A 22,432-nucleotide genomic window follows, 5' to 3' on the forward strand; every position below is an offset into this window, starting at 1 on the left:
TTTCCAATGACATCTCACATGCAACACCTATATGCACCATAGACATGTGCTTTACCCTGACCTTTGAATGCAAAAAAAAAGTCATTTCTAACTCATTTTAATTTCACTCAGAGGCAGATTTTGCTAATAGCCCTGGGCCAAATTCATGGTGTCATCCCACTAACTTCAGTGAATTTGGCCCACTCATCCTACAGTGTAATAGCATTACAAATGGCAAACGATCGCAAAGACTTTATATACTACCGAGATGATTCTCCTTTTCATCAGCACTGCGGACCTTGCACCTGTTCCACTTCTAGACTCCCTCTGACATCAATAGCGCTGAGTGGAGAATTCATATATATACACACACAAATTGCTTCTCCCACTGCCCCTGTGTCACCTTTGAAGTGAAATGAGGCAAGTGGTTAACCCACTGCCCCACAACACTGTTGCACCAGTGGCCTAGTACAGATGACAAATACCTTAACCCAGGCATGCACAGTAAAACCTGTTATAACCAAACAAAGTTCTGGGTTCTACTCCCAGCTCTGCCTCTCCTGTGCTGTGTGACTAGGCAAGATGCTCAAACTCTCTGTGAAATGATGACGAGGATACTTGCCTGGCAAACAGGTCTGTTCTTCTGTTTGGATGATTAATGTTTGTCAGATACTTGAAATTTTCACCTGGAGGGAGCCATATACCCACCCAGGAATATATTAACCATAGGGATTACTTGCACCTCTTCGGTACTCATGGGCATGCAGAAGCAAACTCTGAATTCAAAGTTTCAATTTAATACCCTTTGATATTTCAAAAGCCAGCCAAGGACAGGAAAAGCTTCTTCCTGGCTGGGTTTCTGCCCCACCATCTGTCTGACAGTTGGATGCAGCAGCAATCCGACACAAGCCGACAACTGCTGCCCATAGTCCTGGCTGCCAGCTCGTCTTGCTCAGGAGGGCCTCTAGGATGGAACCTGAGTGGTCAGACACCACATCTAGCTACCAACCACCTGCTCCCTTGCCTGTGCCCTCCAGAACAGTCTGTCCAGCTTCCCCTGGCTCCCAAATCTCTCCCCCAATATTCCCTGCTTCCCCATCTCAGCTCTGACTCTAATATCACCCCTCCACCACCACCTCCTCTGTTCCTGCTTTGCTCTTCCAAAGAATCTGCCCCCAAGAATCTTGGCCACTCCACCACAGAGAATCCTGCTTCCCTGTCACACATGATTCTCTACTTCCCCACTATTCTTTCTCTTCTGGCTTTAAAACTCCCTCAGCCACTACCCTGGAGATCCCCACTCACGTCCTAGCTTACCTGCCACCAATTTTCCACCCCTCTCCTCTTCCCCCTTTCTGCATGTTTTGCAAATAATCTGACCAAATTACCAGGAAGGAGTGTGTTTCAGTGTCTGCGCAGGACAGGAGCTGGGTGCCCCGTGGGAGTTGCACTGTATATTACTGTGCATTCACTCAGTGAAAAAAGACAACACAGAGATGTTCCCAACTTCCTATCTCTGGCCATTTGCATCTATTCTCATTTCGTTTTGAGATAAGCTACCATGTGTTTTCCTATTTCCCCTTCTTAGCCTTCAATTAAGCATTGCTCTCAATGACATGACCTGGCTAGGTAAACTTGGATATGGAGCTTTTACTACAGCTCGTCTCATGCTTCCCACAGCCTTGTAATTGCAGGGAGAAAGGAAAGGTGGGTCTGAACTGTATCAAGATACAATGCAGTCTATTAGTTTTACTCTTCTGAACATAGCATGCTTAGCTTCTCTCCTCTGGATCTATGCCTTGCTAAGTGACTCGTAGCTCTCCCAGTCATGAGACGTGAGTCACAGCCTTGCCCCCTCAGGAAGACAAATGTACTTTATCATGTGTGGAGAGAATACTACTGAGGGAGTAGGGGGGGAACATAATCAAAACGTGTCATTACAGACTTATGGACAGCAGTTGCTTGCAATGGCTTCTAACCAATAACACAGCAGGTTTGAAGATGCTTTATGATGCCATATACCAGATGCCCTGAAAGTCAAACTCAAGCTGTTAACATTAACCTTGACATTTTATCTTATTTTTCAAAAAAAATCAAACGGTCTTTAAAAAGAATTAGATGTGGAAGATATAGGCAAAGATTTCCCTGGATTTCTGGAGATTCCCCATCTCCTCCATTCATGGGACAAATGCAAAGCAGAGGTTCCTCAATGCCATTCATTTAGATCCATTTCAGCAAAGGACTTAAGCCTTTCCACTAAAAACACATGTTTAAGTTAAGCACTTTGCTGAAAAGGGGCTTTCCTCCGAATACTACCTCTGGGAAATCTTATACCACTCAAATGGAGAAATAAATATTATTCTGCCCTTCTTACAAACATTGCTCCCATGTGGTAAACTGAGGCACATAGTGATTAATGACTCACAAAAGTCTCAGCGCAGAACTAGAACCCAGAAGTCCTGGCTCCCAATCTGTTGCTCTGTAGCTGCCAGATCTCATTATTAATGAGGCAAAATCTAGACTGGCTTTATGAAATGCACTTAAACATTGCGGCAAACAGATGACTAATCATAGGCATCGCTGAGTTTGGCAGGGTGACTCTTCTGGACTTGAGGAAGTTGACTCAGGTTTTGCTACAACTTGATTAAATCTGACATGCTGAAAAACACAGTGAGCTACCTCAGCATGGCTAAAACATTGATCACTGTAACACTAAGGGGCACCTGACAGCAGACAACCCAGCAAACAGACTGAGACAGAGCTGGTTCTCAGCGCTCGCATCGTTTACTTTTTCAAGTATTAATTATTTAAAATAATGCTAATTGAAGGGGAAACAGGTAAAGTGCGCTGGCTAATTGATACACTACAGTGCATGCTATTCTGAGCAGGAACCCTGCTGGAACAGAAGTACCGCAGAGGTGCCCTTGACTGAGTACAGCTAACTGAACAGAAGTCATTTCCCCATGCAACATGAAATATGCATCCTAACCACTGCTGAGCCTGTAGAACCTTTTCCCGCATTTTATAAATTCATGCAAGCTCATTCTGCCCCAGAATCATGCAACATTAAGGTCCCATTTGCTCCACTGTAGGTCTGGCTTAGATTCATCAGGGCACTCTAGTAACATTCATCCTCCTTTTGTCTCTTTTTTAATTGCATCTTGTCTGAATCTCCTGAGTCCACTCTGCAGCAGCCCCAAGACTTTGGATGAGATATGAAAGCCCTAAGCGATGAGACAGATGACAGTTGATATAAGAACCAGTATGGCATAGAACAGAAAATACAACAGGCTATTTGACTAAGCACTTACATAGTATATTGGGGGTCTGAGTCTTCTCGTACACACTTCATGGGCGTGACATGAGTCTAGCATTGTTGACTTCAGTGGAGTTATTCCCAATTTAAACTGGCATAAGCGAGAGGAGAATCCACCCCCTCCAATTAATGAATCCTGAATGAGATGAGTATTAATGCACATTTATTCAGCCACAAATGGGGAAGACGAGGCACAGAGAGACTAAGAGACTTGTCCAAGGCAACTAGCAATATCCTAGCAACACAATGGCCCCTGTTTCTAAGATACCAAGTACAAATGGGAATCTTCAGTCAGTTGGTCTGAATACACAGTTCTGCAGGCTTCCTGCTGCTCCCACCAGGCTACCATTCCTCCTCCATTGAACCTGCAGCTCAGGAAGGAGACAGTAGTTGACTCAATGGGGCTATCTTGGCAGGAACAGAGTCAGCAGCCCACCAAGAGTGGTCAGAGAGGGACAAAGAAGGACCAAAGAGGGAAGTTTTTAAAAGGTCAACAATAGGGTATATTCTGTAAGAAGGAAAAAAATCTCCTTCGGGATATTCAGAGGCTGTTTCCTCTAACCATCTCCAGGTGCATTCAGTCTGAAATCTGTTTCCCTGCAGCACTCCCCATCCCAGGCCCTATCAGTCTCCTGTGTGGTAACGAGAGGCACTTCAACCAACAGAAACCAGTATTGACCACTAATGAATTTACGCAGTATCTGAAAGATTCGGGAGGGATGCTTGAAAATGTTCACCTTGATCTGAGCCTCTGGATGTAGGCACCTGATGCTGACTAAAAACATGGTCCCCAATCCTCCATTCTCTTGCTTCTGTGCCTGGGAGAGAAACAGCAGGAGGGAGGCAAAGGTAGCTTAAAGCCCACTTTAACTCTGCCTGTTCGGGGTCTGCCCGGGAAGCAGAGAATAGCCACAGAACAGGGCACTCTCCCTACTCCCTCTCCCTTTTGTGAGCTCCACAGATTCTGAGAGGCTGTCTGTGCAGGTGGTGTTCTCCAGACTGCTGCAAAGGGGCTTTGCTGTTAACTAAGGCTCACTGAGCTTTGAGATCAACATGCACTGAGAATCATGCTCCCTGCAGAGCAGCTGTGAGGTGAACCATGGATTTAGGACAAGGAACTGGATAGATCCTGGAAAACGAATGGTCTAGATTAGAAATATGCATTAAAAAGGTCCATATTAAAGTGGTATCAATGTGTCATTGTCCGACTTCAGGGACTTTTAAAGCATGTTTTGAGCTTGATCTGAATTTGCCAGACAGCAGCTCTGCACATAGGTCCTGGGCCCATGCAGAGAGCGAGTTATAATACTGCTCCAAAGAAAGGCAGTCTTAAAAATGAACTGGGTTTATTTACAAAAATTCAGAGGACTATTCACCCACAATCATTTAGATCACATCAGGGATAACGTAACAATGATGCGTTTCCAGTAGGAGACATGCATGCCTGTCTCCATGCTACAAGGCACGAGATTAAATAAACAAAGTTCTGAAAAGTGAGGTAAAAGTGGCTTTGTGCAAACCACAGGGCTTTTCTAAAAACTGTCTTGTACACAGAGGGTTAACAATGTCCACCCTGTATCAGTTCCTTCCTTGCTATCTCCAGTAGACTGGCCCCCTTTCATACACCATCCTCGTTCAGATTCATTGCGGGGGATAACTAACCCCAGTGACACTCGGAGGACTTGCCCACTGACCAGCCAATACCAAGAGCTACGGTGATGTAGTTAGAGCTCAAACATAACCTCTTTAATTGTCTTCCAGATTGTGGCCCTAGCAATTCTCATCTGTTGGCAGCTGATTGTCAGTTTATTAATTCTCTCTGTCAGACCTCTCCCCTCAGAGACGGCCGCGATGAGCGTTACTGAATTTTTCCTTTATAACAGACTGCTGGGGTAGTAAGCCAAGGTGAATGAGCTTTACAGTAAAGGATTCTGGCATCAAGAGGCAGAGGTTGTTCTGGGGCAAGAAGCAAGCACTTCCCCCTTTAACGCAAGGCATCTGCAACCCCTTTCCCTAGCACATATACAAACGCTATGCAGTTCCCCCCAATACGTTAGCAACCTGCCACGTTGGGCAAATATACAACTGCCAGCCAGGGCCCAGGCAGTAAAACATCTGGGAACAGATACCTGAGCTGCTCTGTGCCGCTCCACAATTTCCATGCTGTAGCTTTTTACCACCTACCTGCTGAGGGTCCTTAGTTCCTCACATAGCACAGCACTGGCCTTCTAGCCACAGTATTCCCTGACACTTCACAGCATCCACAGCTTAGAAGATACAAGCTTGGCTCCCTACAGAACCCAACTTCCTTCTAACCCCAAGAATCACTCTTGCGTCACACCAGCTTTGTGTGTCCATGTGATTGACAGCGCCTGTTAGGAGCTGGGACCTGTTGCTCAAGTGCTAGAGGCCTGTGTTTCTGGAACTGAATTACAGTCCCTGTGAGTGTGAGAGAGATTTGTCTAGTACTGTCTGTCTGCAGCACCTGGATTTCATTACAGCTCTGTGTGAAGTGGGTGTAAGATGCTATCAGATCAAAACCGCAGATTTTACCACTTACTTTCCCACTTACCAAATGGCTACACAAGGTGCAGCTCAATGGAGAATTAGGCCCGATGTCTTTGAGCCAGTATATAAACATCAAAGCAAACCCAAATAACACTGGAATCTATAGACTCCATATTCATTTGATAGAAGATAAAATAGATTCGGATAATTATACATGCAGAGCACTGCTGTGTCCTCCTTTTGTCTGATTTAAATGAACACTCTCTAACCTAAGCCCACAGTAAATAAGAACACAGGCCAGAATGGGTAGCCAGAATCTCGCTCTATGCATGTTATGTTCTTCCTGTGAGTATTCGTTCTATAGGCTTTTTTCAGGAGCAAATGTGCATCTCATAATAAAATAATCCATATTATACAGAAGTTATTACCATGCTGGTATTTATGATTTCTAAATGGAAACTGTTTGAACCCTGAAGCAACTCGGCACTGAAGAAATTCACACTGTAATTAAAATATTTAAATATGGGAAACTGGAAAGAAAAGCCCCACAGGCATCAGAGATACCCAAGGTCCAGACAGGGAAGTAGCTGCATCATGACACTGTGGCTTTATATCCACAAATATGAAACAGTATTTAAACACAATTTAAAACTTAAATTATTCCATTTTTAGCCCAGATCGCTCATGATGGGGAATCCATGGATAAACCTCTCTTTTACAAGCATTCCAAGCTTTATACAATTTCATCCACGTATTTAACAGGCTGCTCCCAGAGCTCACACTGAAATACAGGCGTTTGAGAAACCTCTGTTGCTATCGCCATCAATGCTGTGCATCACAGCTGCTAATCTGAGCACTAGCCTTTAATGCAAAATAAGCATGGCTAGCATTTCAGCTTAGTTCCTTCTGTGTCATGCCTGGCCATTTCAGAAGAGGTCCTTGGACCCTCAAATGCACCTTATCTTTCCCTTTTATCCCTCTCCTCCTCTGGGTGGTGTTTTCCATGGCCAAAAAGCTAAGAAAGGCAGACTCACTCAGTGTTGCTCCATGGGTCAACCAAGTATCTAACAGAACATAGCCCCTTAGGATTTTCTTCTCCAAAGTACTTAAGTTTCACGCTCTCCGGGGACACCAAAGCAGCTCACTCTGCAACAATATGTCTCATCTGCAAATATATTGTGCAATCAGCTTGATTTTAAGACTAGCAAGAATCTAACTGGTCCTCGAGCCACCAGAACTCAGCAGGGTGAACAAAATAGCCACAACTCCAAAGGAGTCACAGAACAGGCACATTCTAAAAGAATCATTTTCAGGGAGAACTTCTGGGACTAATATTGTGGTTCCCCATCTCTGAGAGGCAACTGTGTTTTTATAAGTCCTCTTGGGAGCCAAAAGCAAATCAGGTCCCAATGCAGCAAAATGCTTAAGCAGTTCAATGGGACTCGAGTGGCTGTTTACGTGCTTTGCTGAATAGGGATGGGAGTACAGTTAAGCTCATTCTTAAGAGCTTTGCAGAAACAGTGCCTTAGTGCTTTGCAGGGCATAGAATATATCTGAAATGCATTAAAAACTGACCTTCTTGGGGCTACCCATTATCCGGTCAGCAATCATGACCTCTGCCTTCATTTTAACAGCCATGGACAACATTTGTAGATGTAAGTGTCTAAAGTTTAGGTGCCTTAGTTTGAGAATTAGGGTCCACTTAGTGGTATAATCTCCATCACCCTAATGCCTTATTGTCCTGCAGCAACTTTGACTCTTTATAAATGGCTATTGCCTCAATATATCCTCGTCCAATTTTTCATTGCCTGGATTATTGGCATATGGCAGCCAACATCTAATTTTGAAGTTCATGTGGACATCATTTAACCAGGCCCTTTCATTTTTCCATAAACTGTTTTCCAATTATACTCTAAAGCCACTCACTGTTGTATCTCATGCAGCAGCCCAGCATACAGGTGACCTGGTTAAAATCACTTCTGCAGGTATTGTTCCCACTCCATAACGGCAGAGAGTTGGCAATGAAACAGATGGAAGACTGATAATGGAGGTGCTATAGTGCATGCAGACATGTCAGCATGTTTGTCTTCAACTCAAAAAAATAATTCTTGAGGAAGAGCTCTGATTCAGGGGAAGTCCTAGAACCAGGGCCGGTGCAACCATTTAGGCCAACTAGGCGGTTGCCTAGGGCGCCAAGATTTGGGGGCGCCAAAAAGTGGCGCCCCCAAAACATTTTTTAAATGGTTGCAGCGGCTGCTGCTGGATGGGCTGAGCTGCCGCCAGCAGCCGCTGCCTGCCGCCAGCAGCCCAAGGTGTCCCCCGGGTCAGGACGCCGCCAGTCAGCGCGCCCCTAAGGTCAGTGCACCGCAGCCCAGGGCGACCCCCGCCCCCGGGCTCAGGGAGCCGCCGCCGCAGCTGGGCAGCCCAGGGCGCCCCCCCACCCCCGGGGTCAGAGAGCGGCCACCTCCCCAACTGGGGTAGCAGCGCATGCCTGCGGCAGCTCCGCCAGAGCCGCGAGACCCGCGCGCGGGGCGGTGAAATGTCTCGGCGCCTAGGGCGCCAGAAACCCTAGCGCCGGTCCTACCTAGAACACTTCCTTTGAAGGCCACTTGACCTAAGCTTGTCTAGACTGGGGATTTTCCCCAGTTCCAGCCTTTTCTATAGCTCCACTACTGCAAGCCTAGCTTGGACAGGCAAAGCCTTGATTTGCACTGATGGAGCTTCCCTCGTCTTCACTACGCTAGAGCTTGCACCGTTGAGGCAGGCAGTTGTCTGTAATCAGGGTACATCCCCAGTCTACAGAAGGTCTTACAGGCACAGCTAAGGTTTTATGGTGGAGGCCATATGATCTAAATCTGCAGATGAAATAACTTATTACTTTAATATGCTCTAAATACATCAGGAAATATATCTCAGGGAGGGTAAAGAGCTATTTAAGCTGAAGGACAATGTCGGCACAAGAACAAATGCGGATGAATAAACTGAGGCTGGAAATCAGAAAAAGGTTTCCAACCAACAGATGGGTGAGACTCTGGAACAGCCTCCCAATGGGAGCAGTTTGGGCAGGAAACCTAACTGATTTCAAGATGGAGCTTGATAAATTTATGGAAGGGATTCTGTGGGGTAGTTGCCTGTGATAGCACGGGACTGGACTTGATGACCCAGCAGGTCCTGTCCAATCATATATTTCTGTGCTTCATAATGACATGGAGGGTCCAGGTCCAATGCCGATTGATTTACTGTCACTTGGGCCGGCTCCGAGTTATCATAACACGTGTGTGTGTGTCACACATACGTACACATTTACTTTTACAAACTTTACCTCAAGTGCATATATCTTCCCTTCAGGTGATATTTGTCAGACTCTTACAGTGGGAACATTTTGCCTTCTAATGATACCCTTTAGATAGTGCCTGTGTGGGTGGATGACTCAAACTTGCAATGATGATTCCATCCCAATTTTTTATTTATATATATAAACAAATATACATATACACACAGAGAACATGAAACAATGGGTGTTACCATACACACTATAAGGAGAGTGATCAGTTAAGGTGAATATATATATATATATTTTCTTAGCAATTTGTAATGTTAAGGCAGCAACGATTCTAAAAGGAAATATGTGCAAATAGTGCTAAAATTCTGAAATGCATCAACAATAGCCAGGAAATCCATACATAAAGCAGTTGATCTAGCCCTAATTTACGCTCTCATGCCTAGCTACTGCTGACTATATGGCACATAACATTCACCAGAGGCCCGCCTCTACTTTATAATCCCCAAGAGACAGGTTATAGATGGCATGTCAATTTCAACTTTGTCATTTACTTTGTGTTACAAATTTTGGCAACACCTAATGTAGCTTTCTATAAGTTAATTTCCTTTGCAATTGTAAGAGTTTCTCAAAACTGTCATGCTGCTATGGGGACCACAAATAGCAAATGACATTATAATGAATAAACAGAGAATCAAAAGAGTAACTAACTATTGGTTCAGCCTATTTTCTTTGCTGGCAGGATAGTATTTACAGCAGAATGGGAAAAAGAGGATGCATTTAAGATAGACAGATGGCTGACAAAAGTCTGAGAAGTTCTCATGGGAAGAGAATGACTAGCCAGAAAAGAGGTGGAAGAATTGCCCAGGCATGTGAACAGACTACTCTAAGATGTGCTTATTCATTCTACAACCCAGAATCTCTGCACACCGTTACTCTTTATTAAAAATGTGTGTAACCTTGAACAATTTAAATTGTCTGATGTTCATACCATACTGCACTGTATGACCCCGTGGACCCCATAACAACAGTGCAAGTATGAATTAATTACATTACCCCCCAACAAAAATAACATTCTAATCTATTTGGTTTTACTTAGGCTCTTATACTGCACTTATCACCATAGCAACTGATCACATGCACTTTTAAAAATCCATTACAAAAGTGAATGGGATTGAGCCAAATACTCTAGATGATACCATGAGGCCAGAAAAGCCTAACAGATCAGATGGATAGCTGGGCCCCAATCTTGCAAGAAGTCCCACCGAAAATTCACATTAACTTTCATACAAGAAGGTTCAATCCTTTAAGGATTTAGCATGTTGTGATTGGTATTTTTGAAGGCACTGGAGTGCGTTTAGCACCTAAATCCCATTGAAAGTCAATGAGAGAACAGTGCCTAACTCCCATAGGCTCCTTTTGAAAATCCTAGCCTGTATTATTAATTTCAAATTTGATACTATGTTACAAAGGTCATGATGCGGCCATTAGTACATCAGTATAACTCCCATACGCCTTCACCAACGCCCAAAGCTAAAACATCTTAGTAACTGCTACCTAGATTGTAAACTCTTTGGGGAAGAGATGGTCTTTTTGTTCTATAGTACCTAGCACAGTGGGGTTCTGGTCTCTGGATGGGGCTCTTAGGTGCTACAAGAACACAAATAAATAATAAAATAATACTTACTGCTGGTAAAAAATAACAATGGGCTTATTCCATCCTTTTTTTTTTTTAAATGACTAAGCTATATTTTAGTACACAGTGCACAGGAAACCATTTCCACCTACGAAATCCTTCTGTGCTGCTATGGCTTAAGAGGAACTGAATCAATTTAGAACCAGTTTTGTGTTAAGGGAAAAAAAGGCCCTCGGGTTGAGATCTTTTCTGCTAGGCTAAAAACCCGGACATATCTTCATGGCAAAGTTATAAAGCCTTTGAAAATAAGTGTTTGTAAAGCAAAATGCTGCCAAAAATGTATAAGTAAATTCTAACAAGAAGTCTGTGTCTAACAGCCAAAGAATAAATGCATGATTAGCAAAAGAGCTCAGCTCCTGTATTTTGAAGAATGAGTGGGATATCCTTAGTGAACAGAGATGAATGAAATAAGCTGCTCTCCAGTGCAATGGCACAATGACACTAAGGCACAAACCACATTGAGCTGACATGGGATTAACATTCGCAGTGACTGCCACTGGTTTTATAAGCCGGCTACCCAGCACTTATTCATGACATTTCACATTAATTACCAGTAATGACATTCCGTGATTCATACTCAGACTGACTCTGTTTAGGCCAGGCACCTTCACTCCCTGGGCTGAATTTTATGATGACCAACAAATAGTCTGTGAAATCAGAATGGAGTCGCCAACATGCCTGAATTTTATCTGATTGGGGGGTGGTCAAATTGCAAAGTAGGGTGGGGGTGGCTAAGGGGGGCCTAAATCTCTGGTCTATCACTGTTCTGTGCAGGGCTGGTCTCCCTGTGCTATGTTAGAGCAGCTTGAAGGCCAACTGCAAAAAGTGAAAATACAACAATCAGCACCTCTCACAGTATTCTGGCCACTCTCCATTCCTCCAGCCAGGCCCCCTTTCCCCTGCAGTGCCAGTGGCAGGGAGGGTGAATGGCACAAAAGTCCTTCTGCCACTACAGGATCAGTGGTATCTCTCTTTCCCTAGCTTTCTGGGCTGGTTAAATTAGCTTCACTGCCAGATTTCTCCAGTTCAGTAACTCAAAGAAGCCACACTGCACTGACAGAGAGCTTGCCTTTGTGTCTGACACTCATATGTAAACACTTCAGAGCAGAGACCTGGCTTTTCTGTTTGGTTGCTTGCTGCTAAATGCAAGTCTTCTAAACAAATAAATTGCAATTTCTTCTTCAGTCACTAGGAGGTAAGCGGTCTGTGAGCTACAGAGGAATTTAAAATGGGAACACCCTGGTTAGTGTGTAGCAGCGAAGTCTTCCAGAGCAGCATTTGAGCAAGACTTAATCCACTTCCATCTTGTCTGCATTATGCTAACCTGTTTGATCATCAACTATGAGAGCATCTAAACTTGTTGTTCTTCCCTATTGCAGCCCACAATGGGCAAGCCAGCTCAGCAATATTATCAACCAAACCCAAACTCTCATCCAAACTTCCACAGCACCTTACAAGGAACACAGAGTGTGGCTATAAAATCTGCACACTTCTCTTAAGTGATATACCTTAAGTGACGTTTTTAGTTAAACTGTGTTTAAAGTGTTTTATACTCAGGGCCAGCGCTTCCATTAGGAGACCCTAGATGGTCGCCTAGGGCACCAGGATTCAGGGGGTGGCATTTTGTGCACACCCCATGGAGCGCACGGGAGCTTCCAGTTCCACTCCAGTCGCACCGCGTAAGAAGGACCTTCTGCCAACATGCCGCGGAAAACAGCGGCAGGCAATTGAGCAGTTCAATGACTGCTGCTGTTACCTGCGGCATTTCGGCGAAGAGTCCTTCTTCAGTGGCGCGATGGGAGTGGAACCGGAAGCTCCCGCATGCCCCATGGGGAGCGCATAAAATGCCACCCCCGAATTCTGCCAAGGGTGCCAGAAACCCTGGCGCTGCTCCTGTTTATAGTAGGTCCTGTATGTTTCTTACCTTTAATAAGTATAGTAAATTCCCACTGGGGGGAAAAATCATTTTAATAAATATATTTGGAGAACATACTTTTTTCTTCTTAGCTTAAATTAACATACAGCTTGCAAAATTGACTTACAGAAAGTAGAGACAAAATAGACCTGTCAAGCTTGTAAGTGAGATCTGATTTATCCTCAGAACGTATCAAACTTGGCTTACTTGCATGTTGCCCCACCAATACGTGTAAACCTTGTTCTAGAGGGACCGTTTCTATCTAGCTCCATTTCCATGCTCGTTGAATCATTAAGCTCTCTACAGAGCTTGTACAAAAGGTCCACTGAGTAGTAGACCAAGAGCTTCAACGTCTTCCTCGTTGCTCACAGAACAGCCATCAATAGTAAGCACTTATGATTAGAAATTATCTGGGCAAGAACAGAGGGATCAGACCCCAGGCCCATCTAGCCCAATATCTTGTCTCTGACAGTGACCAATACCAGATGCTGCAGAGGAAAGTACAAGAAACTCCAGAGTAGGTAGTTACGGGATAATCCACCCACAAGGAAAGTTTCTTTCTAACCCTCATCAATTAAAGGTTGGCTTATGCCCCCAATCATTGACCTGGACAAGTCAATTGCAAAGCACTTTTCCAGCCCTGGAGCCACATTCAGCTTCCACCTATCTATCTAGATAAATAGATATAGCTAGACAGAAAACGTCTTGCTTAATGGTCATATAGCAAATGCAATGCTACATCTAGGCACACAGATCCTGGCCCTGCATAAAGAACAAGGCATCTTCCTGTGTAAAGAGCAAGGCATCTTTATCCAAAATGTTAGTCTAACTTTCTCCTGCAAAATTTTGCCAATTCAGAACATTCTTGTTCTTTTAAAAGCTCTTGCCTTATTTGAAGGTGGAAGGACAAAGACTGAAGCTAAAAGGAGACCTGAGATCTGAATATAACTTCAGACTATGGTCTTCCCCTCCTTTTAGATCTGGTGAGCTGTGCCACTTAAAACAATCCTTTTATTTTCTACTTCACACTCTGAATGGTGTTCAAGTTATTTTAAGAATATGCAACTAATAAAATGAATGCAGGCTCCCCAGCTGCCTTCCCCTACTGTCTAATTACCCCCTCCCCACCTCAAACAAGGCTTCTTACCATCCAATTCCTCCACAGAGATATTGGCTAGCTGTTCACTGTCACTGCCAGCAGAGAGCGATCGATTCAGGTAGTTCCCCTTGTATAACAGGCCAGCCGTTACATGGTGGAATGGCATCTTCTCCCTGCACATGAAAAACAAGCAGACGACTCATTATAATACTTTGTCTTTTCTTTCTTTTCAGAGAGAAATCAGCTGCCTTTGAAAGAGCAGTAGGATTAAAACCTTCTGCATCTCAGAATGATGAATGCTCAGAGAAGTCAAGCTCATGACTGATGGATTGCAGGCTTAATTTTGTCGCTACACCAGGAACTAAACAAATAACAGAGTCTTCTTCATTAAGGGGGAGAGTTAGCATAGGCAGAATGCAGGATGTCCTAGCCAAATAATAATCCTTTGCATTTACCTAGCAATGTTCAGCCTGGAGAATTTAATAGAGTGCAAAATGCACTCTTAAAAAAATCACAAGGCGTCAGAGCTGAGATGCTCAAAGCTGCCTAAGGGATCTGAACGCTGAATTCCCGTTAATATAAACTGAACATCCAAATCCCTTAGGCAGCTCTGAGCATCTGAGGCAGGAAATGTTAGTACTAGTGTTGAGTACCAATCCTAAATCAGATGACATCCATGCCACAGTTCAAAGAATCTAACTGCATGGTTCTTGCTGAAGGAAGGAATTTCACCTTCAAGCACGGACTGGAGATGAACATTTTCATCCCACTTTATCAATGTTGCAGAAAAGTATTACTATGACAGTATCCCAGGAGATTGCAATGGAAACTTCTTTGCAATTCACCTACAGCATAAGCAATGCCCACCATAACCTGGGGTACGTTTCAGCCAAGGACAGCCATTTCCCCAGTCGAAAATGGCAGTTACATGGCAATAATATACGATTTAGGATGGAAAGGAAAGGAGCAAGTTCGCTGTAACCAACTGAAACTATGTTTGAAACTGAAATGTTTGTACGCCAGATCCATAGCTGTGTAAATCAGACTCCATCTCAGTCGTAGCACATTTTATAGTGTAAAGGATCCACCTTCACCGGATATAACAGCAGAGTTGATGGAGCCATGTTGATTTAGACCAGCTGAGGCTCTGGCACTATGTTTTTACACAAACTGGAATTTGGCCAGGGCACAGGCCAAAATACCTTGGGCCAAATCCTCAGCTAGTGTAATTCAATGTAGCTACATTGACTGTGCTGATTTACAGCAGCTGAGGAACTGGTCCCTTGAATGTTCTCTATAAAAACATACTATAGGGTCTCTCCTTTGCATCTCGTTCAAAGGCCATCACCTCTACATTCATGCTGAAGCACTGCCTCCGAGAGACAAGTGCCACCTATTGAATCGTGTCCTCAACTTCTGGCCACACTTGGGTAATAATTACAGGGGTGATTTGGCTCTTACACCACCATATGTTCTTAGTATAGTCAATAAAACAGATGCATATATATATATACACATACACTTAATATATATATATATATATATATAAACACATGCACATCTTACTCCTGTAATGAATGACTTTCTGCCTCATTGAGTTTTTGAAAGCTTAAATAGCCTTAAAGAGCAAACCAACCTGATACAAGGGTAACACAGAATGAGAAAGAAAGTTTGTTTCCCTGTCATTACTTTGTACACACATAGCAGTTCTCTTGCTGTAATTATGCAAACAAATCCTAATCCTTTTTAAAATATATTTACTTTGGAACTAGTTTCTTCAGCAGCACATTAAAAACATAAATAGGTTTTCTTTTTCATTAAGCATAGATAATTTCCCAGCACTTACCAATTAAAGTATTTCACTCAGATACATTAGTCTGTGTTGCCAAGGCACTAACTTTATATACACAGCAAAAGGAGTATGCTGAACACCATTTCAGTGCCAGTTTGGATATTTAAATGCTGACCAGTCAGACAGCAGTTCCAGCAAGCTGTGCAGTCACGTTGGCTGTCATGTCACACAATGAAATATTTAAATATAAATTGATCTGCATGTTTCCTCCATAATCTTACTTCCAATATAAAAGCAACTACACTGACTTTTGAAATCCCATTTAATTAGAGAGGGTCTTAAACCAAATCCCTAAACCTGAGCAGTCACATATTTGGGGTTAGTTTGATATCCAAAATCCAGATCTCAACTCCTCACACAGAGTCAGAGGTTTAAATTGACTAGGTGCATGTACAAATCTGGCAGCTGAGAGCACACAACAGGCCAGAACTGGTGTCCAGGGTTATCCAATTTGTGTGCACAACTGCAATAACTGCACATGCAAATAAGGTATGGATTTCTGCATGTAGCTACATAGCTAGCCATTTTAAAAATGAGACTTGTGAATCCTTGTCTTCACAATGATTTTTTAAATACCAGAGTTAATCATCCCCTCAGCTCTGAGGTGTTTGAAATCTACATCCAACTGCTAGCAGAGTAAAGCTTGAGGTATCCTGCCACCCGGAGGGAATCCCTCTAGAGAGAGATGAAACAGAACATCTGGATTGCAATACCTGGATTGTGGGGGAGCCATACAAAAAAGGGGAAATATTCTGAAACAAGCAAAGGCTTTATGGGAGAGTGGGTAACTATCAACCCATTTGGTAATCAGTGATGTGCTCTACTTAGACAGTTTATAGACAGGGGGTCGCTTTTTGTCATATTTGCTGGTGAATTGTTGCATGATCAGTCTGAGCAAAATCCTCCTATTGCAAGCAGTGTCACAGAGGGTGGTGGAAACAGGATGACTCTTCAGCAAGAGGTAAGAATGACACTGCACACAGCATTGCCTAAATGAGACACAGCTGGACTATGTGTACACAAGGGAGATGTTAAGATACCTGTGAGTCCATGATTACACTAATCCAAGCAGCCACAAACCTTAGCAGTGGGCATGTGCAGCGGAAGTCCTTTATTAACTATGGACGGGTTGCAAGACTGGCTATGTCTGCAAACTGGGAAAAGGAGTGTACTCCATTCTCCCTGCCCCAGGATAGCCCTCCCACCGTCAAGATGATTTAGTCCAGCTTTGTGTGAGGTAGGTGGATTTCACCCTGTGTACCTCTTTGTCCTGACCTTACATAAGTTGCATTCCACTTTTGGAAGCATTAGAGGAGCACACCACCTTGAGGGACAAAATCAGTGGCAGCTCCAAGTACCAGCGCTCCAAGTGCGTGCCTGGGGCGGCAAGCTGTGGGGGGCACCCTGCTGGTCCCTGCGAGGGCAGCAGTCAGGCAGCCTTCGGCGGCATGCCTGCAGGAGGTCCGCCAGTCCCGCAGATTCGGTGCAATTCAGCAGCGGGTACGCTGAATCTGCAGGACCGGCAGACTTCCCGCAGGCAAGCCGCCGAAGGCTGCCTGACTGCCGTGCTTGGGGCGGCAAAAAAGCTAAAGCTGCCCCTGGACAAAATACCTGTATAGGCCTGACCCTGCCAGATCTCAAACCACACAGTACTTCAGGGGGAGTTTTTCCTTGAGTAAGGTCTGCAAGGCAAGGCCCTCTCTCATTTGTATGCACACTGCTGTACTGAATGTTTTATGTCTTTTTGAGGAAGGCCCTTTGTGGTAGAAATATTGACCTTTTCCTCTTTGCCTGCAATAAAGAGAAAGTGACTCTATCTTAATGAGTCTGAGCACTTAATTAACGGTAGTTTAAAGACACAGCCTTGGTGGTTCACTGCTCAGGCAGGAACTCTTGAAAGAGACCATGCCTTAAAGGAAAAGAAAACAGCAAGTCAACCTTGTGTAACCCTTTCACCGGGGGAAGCAACCAGGCATAGCAAGGGGCTGGCATTGCCCGGCACTCTTCAGAGAAGCTAAGCTGGCAGCATTACTAGCTTAGAGACATTCCTGCTCTCAGGAGACCTCACAGTGCTACCCAGCCCAACCCTTGCTCAGTTGAGAGGAGTGGCACCCAACATCCTCTCACACTTGGTATGTGACTGGAGTCCCTATTGCTGAATTTGTAGCCATGTTTCTCATTAACTCATTGGATGGGAAACAGGACAGAGAACTTTCTTCTGCCCTTTTACAGAGATGGCATAAGAAAGAATCCCAAGTTCTGTCCTGCATGAAGCAGCCTCTGTAGCTGCTGCATTGAATACCTAGCACTTCCTTAGATGGACAGTCACCACCAAGGGTACTCTCCCTTCCATCTGGAGGGTTTCCACCTGTGAAGCAGCTGCAGAATGCTGACCCTTGCCTGGGTGAGCTCACAGCTGGAACGGACAACAAAGAAGAAAGGGAGTGTTCCTGTGGAGAATCCACCCTACTTCATAATGCTAGTGACTGTGGCTGGGAGAACGGGTTTCACACCACACGCCTGATCTCCAATTCTGGAGCCCACTGTGACAATTTTCAGGGCATCCAGGGCTCAGAATCTCCTCCCTGCCACCTGCCTCCATTGTGAGGGAGTCTTACCGGTGTCAGCTGGGTGTTAACTCCCTAACATAACCAGCCTGTCAGGTACTCAAGCACTCTCCTCTGGGCTACACCAGCCCTGCCTTTGCCCTGACAATAGATGCTCTCAGCCCCTGGGTCCCTACAAAGTGTCCTCCTATGGTGTCCAGCACCTGATCACTGGATAACCATAGAAATCCCAGATCCTCTGCTCACAAAGGAATAGTGTATCCCAGCTTACCCGTTTTACCTTAGCCCACCATGCCTGCACCACACACAGCACTTGAGCTCAGTCATGGTAATACAGATTTAAGAAAGACGAGAGATTCAAACAGAAACCAGTGCGAGTGATGGAAACAAATGGCTATGTACAAAACAAAATCATAAAACATGAACTAGGGCTTACACATATTAATAGTTATCTCTCCTAGCCAACAGAGCAGATTCTCACCTGCAAGTACAGCCTTTTCCAGTGTTTGCTAGTCACAAGGAGACAGGACCCTGTCTTTCATGAAGCACCCCCTCCTCAGTGAATGGATCCAGAATGTCTTTCTCCACCTTGTGATATACTGAATCAGTCTTTTGTCTTTATTCCCCAACAGGATGCGCCCCTCACTGTCCTATCATTCCTTTTCACTTCCAGATAGTTTCAATATTTATAGTTTGTCCTTGATGGTTTTCCACTGACTTTTCTGGGTTGGTGCACTGAGCAATACATTACGTAGCCAGTTAGCCAGGGAGTGGTGACAACTTCCTGCCACCTGAATGGGCCAACACTGAGATATATGATTCTCTGCTGACTTTTACTCCAAGACCATAAGGGCATAATTTTCCATATAGTTACGTTAGTCCTTAAATATGACACTACACACATCTTGGCACAGTTAGGAGTATCGATAAGATACAAGCTTTCAGTAGAGACCTCACATGCTACCCTTTACGGAATAATACTATGAAAGTGGTGTATTAGGAGTAGTGAGTTTATCAGGTCTGAGAAAGGAACTGCTTGTTAAGAACTTTGCCTGGTGCCAACTGGCAAAGGACTCAATCTCTGTGTGACACCCTCTCCCAACAACCTCAACACAGCTTACAAGGGGGAAGTCCACCTCAAACTACCAGCAACAAATAAAGGCTGAAGAGAGCAGCTACTGGTATGTTTTTCACGATGTAACTATTTTGCATCGTTCAAGACAGACAAATTCTCATTAAGGGACTGCAACACTGGTAAAGCTGGATGAATACTAGAGCAGGTTGAAAATCTTCCAGTGGAATTGGTTTTTGAAAGAAAATTGAATTTTCAATTGCAAAAAGAGTGTTTCCATGGAAAAGGTTGAGTTTTCATTATGAAAAAAAAAAAAATCTCCCAGATCCAAAAAATGTTATTTGGAAATGCTGCCATGATGCTTCAGGGAGTTGCTGGTTCGGGGGAACCAGGTCACCAGTCAGACGATATTTCTCACCAGGCACAGCAGCAGCATTTCCAAATATATTTGTTAGGGTTTGGGTACAAATACATTTGAGGAAAAATATAAGGTGCTCCTGGAGAATTCATCAACAGGAAAACAAAGCGAATTTCACAGAACAAATTATTTACTACTAATTATTCATTCAACTGGTATTTTGGTGCCAGGAGTCTCTTTAGCTCAGTGTTTCTCAATGAACGGTCCCTGGACCAGTGCTGGTCCCTGTGATCTCCCTGACACAGTTTGGAAAGGCAGGAAGCTGGTCCCTGGTAACATTGCTGTACTTTATATTCTTCTTCTGCTCCTAGGGCGTGTTTAAAAAAAAGAGAGTTTCAGACATTACTGAAAATTCATCTGATTATTAAACTGGAAATTTTCTTTTAACTAGAAATTAAGTGCATTTGAAGAACTGCACTGCAGGATTAGGATCACTTAAGTGGCTCTGGCCAATAGATTGCTCAAATTTACCCTGAAACTATACTGGCAGATATGTGATGGCTACCAAAATATGCAACATTTCTCATTAAATTCTTCATTATGTTCAGCAATATATGATTGCCAGTGATTTCCTCAAGTACCTTCCACATGAAGATGTGCAAGCAAAGAATAGATTTTATAAGAAAGAAAGACAGACCACAAAATGATTAGATTGCAAGGAAACAAATTTATCAGCCATAAAGCACCCTCTGCTCCTGTTATAAGCCCCTTTTGCAAAATTCACCAAATTAAGTAGTGGAGCTGGGTTGAACAAAATTGGAGGAAGGGTCAAGTACAGTAACTGAGGCAAATAGAAAGATCTCTGGCACTTTACCCATCTCCCACGGAGTTGAAAGAATGCTGATACATCCTTAGGTATCTATATGAATCAGGCTAATAACTGAGCTTCTAACTTGGCCCAGATGAAAGATCAGAATAAAACACAGATAGGTCATTGTGCATCAACAGGACATATCTTGAATAATTTCACCCTCCATCTTCTGAGCATATCAGCCAGACGAGACAGTTGTCTTTCCAAATACTCCTCACTGTCTTCCTCATTCTGCCCTAGCTGCTGCAGATTTAATAGACACATCACACCATGGAAGAGGCAATAACCAGAGAGCCATCTTTAGCCATGCTCTCCTTCATCTGAGCAACTGTTCTGGAGTTAATCCACATCTTTCCCACTGTAGCCAATATATTTAATGGGAGTCAGCAACTTCTTGCATACATGCGCTTTTGGCAACACCCCTCCATTAGTCAGAGTATTAATTGACCTTGTGCATTAGTACTTGGATTTGCTGTTGCTGTGTATTTTTTCTTTTTGCATGTCTCCTATTGGGCATAGAGTTGCCTCTCCTTACATTTCAATACTGGATCCAGCTCCAAAGAACTTGGAAGGACCCAAAAAGTCTCAGTACAGCAAGAGAAAATATATTCGGCGCATTAACAGACATATCAGGAGTGCCTGATTGGCTCTTCTAACAGTGTGCCAGATTCTAGGACCCTGCATAGGAATGCAGAGATCTTTTTAATCACCCATACCTGAAGTGTATAAAGATAAATAAGAATTAGAGCTCGCTTATGCTGGCAGGTGGATCTTGTTATAGCTCCAAACAGGCTATAAGAGAATTTGGGGGTCTCTGGAGCAGAGGGAAATAAGGTCTGGGATAGAGGAGGTCTTACAGGGAAAGCTGTAAGAATAGACAATCTTAGGGAGAAAACCTAGAATGAAGTTTATATTTTTGCTGCTATTTAAGTTATCAACAAAGCCAAGATGCCAGGAAGGAGTGGAGGGGTAAGTTGGAGTTATATATAGTGTGTATATATTATGAGCAGCAAAGGGTGGGAACTTCGCCTGTTTACAGCCCTTCTTAATAACTCGTGGATTACAAGGCAACCCAGTGGGAAAGGCAATAATGAAATAACAACAAGAAATGCTTATTACGCTGTGTTGTGTTTGCATCATAAATGTTTGAGAGAGGCTGTTACACAGTCATCATTTTGTAACAAGTAGCAAGACATGCTCTGAGCTGAACAGCCAACATGCAGTGAACTTGCACTTTACAAGTACACAGGACAAAATACCAAAGAGATTACATATCTTTGAATCCTAGGCTGTACAAATGGATTTCCCTGCTACATTGGTACAGGCAACGCAATCTGTTCTTTCCATTTTTTTTTTTATTAAGAGCCAAAATTTCCATGGACTCCAATGCAAGCTTATTATGCATACTGAGAGCGCAGAATAGCCCATGTGTTCTCTGATAGAATTTTTCCCACTTGTGAACATGTAAATACAAGTCTGAATTTCCAAGTATTAGTTAACAGGTGTTATAACCAGTGCACATGCAGTTTACTACAGGAGACTCTGACATAATTAATACTGGTTCGTACTGGACCAAGGGTGTATGAACTGAAACACACACACACACACACACTAAGCTGGTTAAATGCTAAGTCCCCTTCTAATGGATGAGCTAGCTAAAGGAGAAGAGACTTTTAGAGCTATTTACTAAGACACCAGCTCTGCAAACACAGGTACTACCGCTGACTTCAATGAAACTACTCGCATGAGTAAAGTTAAGTGTTTGCAGGATTGGGGTCTACTGGAGTAAATCCTTTAGCTATTGATTCTCAGACTCTAAGGTCAGAAGGGACCATCATGATCATCTAGTCTGACCTCCCGTACATTGCAGGCCTCAGAACGTTGCCCATCCACTTTTGTAATTGACCTGTAACCTCTGG

General features: G+C 43.7%; 1 protein-coding gene across 2 annotated transcripts in view; it reads right to left on the reverse strand.

Moving 5' to 3' along the window:
- The window catches only part of CALN1 (calneuron 1), a 183,580-nt gene that overhangs the window by 141,528 nt on the left and 19,620 nt on the right, over window positions 1–22,432 (reverse strand). For both annotated transcript variants that reach the window (XM_075073938.1, XM_032774398.2), the window contains exon 2: window positions 13,842–13,966. In XM_075073938.1, the coding sequence (XP_074930039.1) occupies window positions 13,842–13,966 (125 nt within the window). The remainder of the gene's footprint in view (window positions 1–13,841; window positions 13,967–22,432) is intronic.

Source organism: Chelonoidis abingdonii, chromosome 20 (assembly GCF_003597395.2).
Source record: "Chelonoidis abingdonii isolate Lonesome George chromosome 20, CheloAbing_2.0, whole genome shotgun sequence".
NCBI lineage: Eukaryota > Metazoa > Chordata > Testudines > Testudinidae > Chelonoidis > Chelonoidis abingdonii.